This window comes from Microtus pennsylvanicus, chromosome 13 (genome assembly GCF_037038515.1).
Source record: "Microtus pennsylvanicus isolate mMicPen1 chromosome 13, mMicPen1.hap1, whole genome shotgun sequence".
Taxonomy (NCBI): Eukaryota; Metazoa; Chordata; class Mammalia; order Rodentia; family Cricetidae; genus Microtus; species Microtus pennsylvanicus.
The window spans coordinates 50,619,874-50,626,693 of NC_134591.1; the positions used below are offsets into that span (position 1 = coordinate 50,619,874).

The 6,820-nt window shown below is 49.4% G+C and overlaps 1 protein-coding gene across 1 annotated transcript in view; it reads right to left on the reverse strand.

The window, feature by feature from the left end:
• Window positions 1–512: 512 nt before the first annotated feature.
• The window catches only part of Armh1 (armadillo like helical domain containing 1), a 28,606-nt gene continuing 22,298 nt past the window's right edge, over window positions 513–6,820 (reverse strand). The window contains exons 7-11 of the mRNA XM_075944598.1: window positions 2,751–2,873; window positions 2,606–2,678; window positions 1,212–1,341; window positions 1,034–1,111; window positions 513–734 (exon numbers count right to left, since the gene is read on the reverse strand). Of these exons, the coding sequence (XP_075800713.1) occupies window positions 513–734; window positions 1,034–1,111; window positions 1,212–1,341; window positions 2,606–2,678; window positions 2,751–2,873 (626 nt within the window). The remainder of the gene's footprint in view (window positions 735–1,033; window positions 1,112–1,211; window positions 1,342–2,605; window positions 2,679–2,750; window positions 2,874–6,820) is intronic.

Below are 6,820 nucleotides of genomic sequence, written 5' to 3' on the forward strand. Positions count from 1 at the left end.
CTATATATCATTTCCTTTTCCGTGTCTCTAAGATTAGACATCTTACTACTTTACCCCCATGGCCCGTGGCTCATCACCCACTCATGTAGGGTGACAGCATTAGAGAGTCTGAGAACCGCCGTCTTAAAGGAGGAGGGCCTCCATTAAGACCACAGCATGCCGTGGGGCTCCTCCAGAGTCTTGAGGGCCCTTCCCTTGGGACCTGCTTTGATAAGTAGGAACACCCCCAACCCTGTTACACAGCTCTTGTGATTCCCATTCCAGTCCGACTACACAGCACAGATATGCGAACCCTTTATTAGACCCTTGTGCAGCAACAACTCCCCCTCTTCCCCTGCATTTGCTAACTCCCAGTTTCCCACCCAGAACCGAGTGGCACTGTCTTCAAGCCTCCTCCTGGCAGGCAGCCTTCCACGAGGCACAGTCTTGGCCTCCTGGTTTGCCACAGGGACTCTGTCACTCCTTGGATTCTGAATTGAGCTTCTCAAAATGGGTGACATATTGCACATCGTTCAAATCTCCGGGGCCCATGCAAAAGTTGAGGCAGCTGGCGGTGGTGCCTTCAGAGAGTTGTAAGGCTGCGGGCAGCAAAGCCAGCATAAGCCTGATTGCTGGCTCTGTCTGGGCTTTCGGCCCCTCACCCCCTTCTCACCTTTGGTAACATTTACTTTGTTGGCTGCCAAGATGTCCGCCTGAATGCTATCTATTTTTGTGTACAAGATCTCGGCATTGCTCTGAGGATGGAAGCGGGGGAGCCTGGCTGGGCACCAGAACAGCGGGCTCCTGGAGTGGGGCCTGAGTGGAAGGTTAACTGCAAGCAGAGCTGCTGAGGCAGAGAGGTTCTGCTCCCAGCTTCCTAGCTAGGGCAGGTAGGGACAAGAAGACAGTGTGTTTGGGAGCGGGGCCAAGTCAGCTGACTAGATTCATTCTGCGCACGGTGGCGGGAGGGGGGGTAAGGGGGGAGGGAAAGGGGCGAGGGGGCACCGTTCTCTCCTGGGCAACTGCTGAGGTTGGTGGGGGTGCAAATACTTACAAGAAAGAGCTGGTAGAGTTCCTCCCCCATGGCCTTGCGGACATGCTCCTCTACCAATGGGAACAGCTGCACAAAGTACTGCGGCAGAAAGTGGGCAGTGTGGCAAGACAGTGTGGGGATCAGCTGCCTTGACCGCCATGCCCTGCAATCTGCCTCGTGCCCACCCCAACCCGAGCACCTCTAGTGTGAGACTGGCCAGTCTCTGGCTATTGCTGTGGTCGGTGTTGCCCATGGCCGTCATGAGGCTGTGGACCACGCGCATGTGCAGCAGCTCCTCTGCCAGTTTCAAGTCACTGCGTGCCAGGATCCTTGTGAGGAAAGATGAAAAGACAGGAAAAACTGTGGGGACACAGGAAGGGAACGGAGCCCTTCACCCCATGTAGCATGAATTCTAATTGGTCTTTTTAAAAAAAAAATTATTTATTTATTTGTTTGTTTGTTTATTTATTTATTTATTATGTATACACTATTCTGTCTGTGTGTATGCCTGCAGGCCAGAAGAGGGCACCAGACCCCATTACAGATGGTTGTGAGCCACCATGTGGTTGCTGGGAATTGAACTCAGGACTTTTGGAAGAGCCGGCAATGCTCTTAACTTCTGAGCCATCTCTCCAGCCCCTCTAATTGGTCTTTTTTTTTTAAAAAAAATATTTATTTATTTATTATGTATACACTATTCTGTCTGTGTGTATGCCTGCAGGCCAGAAGAGGGCACCAGACCCCATTACAGATGGTTGTGAGCCACCATGTGGTTGCTGGGAATTGAACTCAGGACCTTTGGAAGAGCAGGCAGTGCTCTTAACCTCTGAGCCATCTCTCCAGCCCCTCTAATTGGTCTTAATGAAAACCTGGAGCCAGATATCGGGGTAAATGCTGGAAGATCAGAGAGACAAAGGAGCAAGGCACCGGCACCGTCTGTGTCTATTGCTTCTCAGCCTGAAATGGGCCTTGCTCCTGCCCGTGCCCCACCTTATCACTGCCCAGCCACATCACTTCCTGTCTCCCCTTCCCAAGTGCTCTGATCAAAGCCACCACTGCCTGGCTCTGCCCTCTGAACTCCAGGCAAGCTTGATTTATTAGAGCACAAATATTATATCCCCACACTCCCAAGTCTGTGCCTCTCTTCAGCAGAGAAACAAGAATTCCAACAGAGCTAGGCTTAGTGGTGCAAGCCTTTGATCCCAGCACTCAGGAGGCAGAGGCAGGTGGATCTCTGTGAGATCTAGGCTAGTCTGTCTATGTATATATAGAGTTCCAGAATAGCCTCATCTACATAGGCTCTCTGTCATTGAGGGATCTTATTGCAAAAACAAGAACAAAATAAAAACACGCCCACACCCATACTATAAAGCCCTGGGTGGCCTGGAATTTCCTCAGTGGAGAAATCTGTTGGCCTCCACCTCCCAAGGATGTGCCCAGCCCGGTGTCTTTCTTTTAAAATTACAATATGTTAGGAGCTGCGCACAGTGACACACACTTTACTCCCAGGGCTCAGGAGGCAGAAGAGTACATGAGCTGCAGACAGCGTCAGGCGTGACTTGCCACAGTCACACAGTCCCGCTGCTGGCCTACCCGATGGTCTTGGCGGCTGCTGCCTGCTGCAGGAACACTGGTAGCTGGGTGGTGATCTGGAAAACTGAAGAGTCTGAAGAAACGAGGGGCCATCAGCCGGGAAGCCCTTTCCTCCTCCAGGGAAGTCCCATATCAGGAGTCCTACCAGTGAAGATCTTGGCCTGTAGTTTGGACGTTTCCTTGACTGGTGGGATGAGCAGTACCACAAGGCCTCTGAGCAGCGGCAAGCGCACGTCATAGTGGATCAGGTCCTTTATCAACTCGATGGCTGGGGAGGGACAGAGTTGCTGGAGAGGCCCCAGCCTTTCAAATATATATTTAATGTATGTGAGTGCTCTATCTGTATGCCTGAACAGGGCATCAGATCCCATTATAGCTGATTGTGAACCACCATGTGGTTGCTGGGAATTGAACTCGGGGTCTCTGGAAGAACAGCCAGTGTTCTTAACCACTGAGCCATCTCTCCAGTTCTCATCACTACCTCTACCCTGCCCTCTCGATCACCTCCCCTGTGCTTTCGGTTGCTCAGCACCTGCTAAGGCCTTATATGGGGGAGCTGACACTTCCTTGCTGTTTTTCTAGAGCTGTGATTGGATATCAGCAAGAGTAAGAGTCAGGGAATGGATGGGATGGTGAGATGCCCAGGAGCTGAAGCTGCAGGGTTGAGGCCCATAGAAATGAGTTTCCATCAGCTTGGAGGAATTCTGGTTTGATGGAGGAGGAAAGAGCTGGGCGAGGAAAGATTTCATTTATCTTTTACAAATCTGACCGCTAAGGACCACACCCAGGGGAATCCTACATTCTAGGCAAGCACACTACCACTTAGCTACCTCCTCAGGCCAGGGCTGGGTCTCTCTGGTTTTTTGAGACTCCCCTTCTTACATTGTTGCCCTGAGATTGATCCCCAGAAACCAGGTAAAGACAGGAGAGAATGACTCCTCCAGGTGAAGACAGGAGAGAATGACTCCTCCAGGTTGTCCTCTGACCTTTACATGTGCAACCATGGTGTGCAAATGCCCACAACATGCCTGTAATCCTAGTACTCGGGAAGTGGAGGCAGGGGAATCAGGAGTAAGAGGACATTAAAGAAAAAAAAACAAACAAATAGGCAGGAAAGCTGGCTAGAACACCTGCTTTCTCCAGAGACACCTCCTATAGGGAGAGGCCTATGGTTCCTGCACTGCAGAGGCCGAGGCAGAGGATTGTGATTTTGTGGATAAGTTTAGGCTTTAGGTAGACTAAGACCCTGTATTAATATATATATATATACATATATATGTATATATGCACATGCACACACACACACACAGACTCACTCCTTATGCAGCTCTGCATGGTAGCACAGGCTTGCTCTCGATCTACTTGGGAGGCTTAGGAAAAGCTGAATGAGACAGGGGCATTGTGCATTTGAGGATAGCCTGGGCTCTATAGCAAATTCTAGCCTAATCTAGACTCCACAGTGAAACTCTGTCTCAAATCAATGACCTATCAGGATAAAACAACAGTGACAACAGCCACCGCTGCCCTGTGGCCTGCCAGCCACTTCTCAGGGCCCTGTGTTTCATGGAAGTCCTCCCGGGTGCCCTCAGGCTCCATCCTGGATGCCAGCCCTGCAGCTTGTTGTTCACACGTGGTTCTTGTCCTTTTCATTGTTACTGTAATGGTTGGGACCAGGGTCTCACTATGTATCCCTAGCTGGACTGGAACTTGTTATGTTGGTCAGGCTGGCTCTGAATTCACAGAGATCCTCCTGCCTCTGCCTCCCGAGTGCTGGGATTAAAAGTGTGCACCACTAGCACCCGGCTGCATTGCCATTCTTGATTGCTTACATGTTCTAACCTGGAATCATAGCTCCATCAATATTGCATAGGGACAGGGTCCAGCCCTGAGGGGGCACAGAGCACTTGGGCCTCTTTGGCTTCTCGCAAACCTTATGTAGATGAAACAACAGTCAAGGCCCACATCCCAATCTCTTGTCTTTCTTACTTGCCCGGCTGCTGTGTGTTTCAGTGCAGCTGTATTTGGATCTGAGTGTGTTGGCTCCTTTCTTCTGACTGTGTCACTCTGGCAGCTACAGCAGGATGCCACAGCAGTGCCAGGGCACCCTGGGAATCTATGTCTATGCCTGAGATGTGAAGAGAGACGTGACCGGGTGGATGCTCAGGATCCCAGGGAGTGTAAGAAGAGATGATTATGCGATTCCCTGGACACAGGCAGCATCTCATCGTCCAGGAGATAAATATCAACTCTGAGAACGCACTTTACACTAAAAGCTCCATCTTGCAATAATTATGTAACTAGGATGCTTGCAGCTCCTGGGACAAATGAAGATTTATCCCTGAGTCATTTCTGCTTGTGTTTAAAATCCACAGCTCTTACTATTTATACCCGAAGGGAAAAAGCAAGGCGTTGCTCAAATGTCTCTCTGGGACATTCGTCCTCTGAGCAAGCACTTATTGAGCCAGCTCCCTACCCCGTCCAATAGTGATGGAGCATATGCTCGCCACAGGATGGGCTGAGGAAATGGCAGTCTCTCCAGATACAGGTACTACCACTCACACGCCATGGACACTTTGTTCAAGAGGAAAGGGTCGTTGCTCAAACCCAGAGGATTACGAGAGTCCACAGCCTGACAGTGTATGGTAGCACCTGCCCTAATAGCAATACTCGGGAGCTGGGTCGTTGTTTACTGTGACGTGAGTCTGAGGTAGTCTAGGCTGTCTAAGACCCTGTCTAAGAACACTGCCTGTCCCAGTGTCCCCCTTGGTTCCCCGTTGATCCCTCTGTGAAGAGATGAAGGAATTAAGAACAAGAGGCCTCCTCAGGGAGTTGGTGGACAGGAATGTTTGGGCAGTGGACTGGGTTAATGTTCCCTTGGCAGAAGGACCTCAGAAGTGGTCCAGTTACAAAAAAAAAAAAAAAGACAATTTGTCTGAGCTTGGTGCCACCTTTAATTCCAGCACTTAGCATGCAGAGGGAAGTGGATCTCTGTGAGCTCGAGATCAGCCTGGTCTACAGAGTGAGTTCCAGGACAGCAAGGGCTACACAGAAACCCTGTCTTGTAGGGGGAAGAAAGGAAATGGAAAAGCACCTGGGAACCTTAGATATTCCATATGTTGGGGTGGGGAGAGTAAGATATCCCACTTTGTGTGTGTGTGACGTGCATATATGTGTGTGTGATTTTAGAGTTGGTTGTTTTTTTGAAACAGGGTCTCTGTACATAGCCCTGGTTAGCCTAGAACTCATTTTGTAGACCACACAAGCCTTTCACTCACAGAGATCTGATTGCCTCTGCCTCCTGAGTGCTGGGATTAGAGGGGTGTGCCACCATGTCCAGTATTAGAGCTGCTTGTTAGAGAAACTGAACGTCTCTGAGGATGGCAATGGATGGGAAAGGCTGCCCCCTGTCAAGGGACTGACACGGTGCAGGGATCTGTGTTAGCCAGCAGTGGCTATGAATAGCATTCCTGTGACATGCCGTCCTGTTGTCTAGGGAAGACCTCTTCATGGCAAGCAGAGGTTGGGGTCTGACCCTTGTCCACACAGACAGCATCACGGGGTTCCTGCCTGTGCACTCTGTGTAACCAGAAAACACTTGGTTCCTGTCTCTTCCCCTCAAGCTCCTGGAACCTGCACTCACTTCCTGTTCCCCTATAGTGGGAGCCTTGATGTCTTTGTTTAACTCTATTCAATGTTCAGCTATTCAGTTTAGCCTCCTCTGTAGGATCTGTGTTTAGGGAAATAACAAGATTTTGTTTCTGTTAATGTGTCTATAAATACGAATCTGTCTATAAATATAAGCATTTTATAGATCAAGATGAAGAAGCCTTTACAGTGAGCAGAATAAATCTAAAATGTTTGATCACGTGAAGCTCCTTCCAAGGTGCCCACATATTCTGAAGCAGCAGAGGCATTTCCTGCACCTAGAGTCTTGGGAAATAGTGCCAGTTTACTCTGCATGTCTAGACAAGACTGCCACCTCCTGGTTGTCCTGAGGAAGCGCGCTTCAATATAAATTTTCCAGGGGATGTGCTTGGTGGTCGTGTTCTCTGATTCGCGTGTGTTCTGATATCCTGTTAGCTACATCCTATCCAAATACTGATGCTGAAATACTAAAAGTAGATTAGTTCACTAACCTTTTGCTGCATCATAATCAAAGACCAATGTTGAAACACCAAAAATTGACTAATTAATGGATTCATTGATTAATCATTT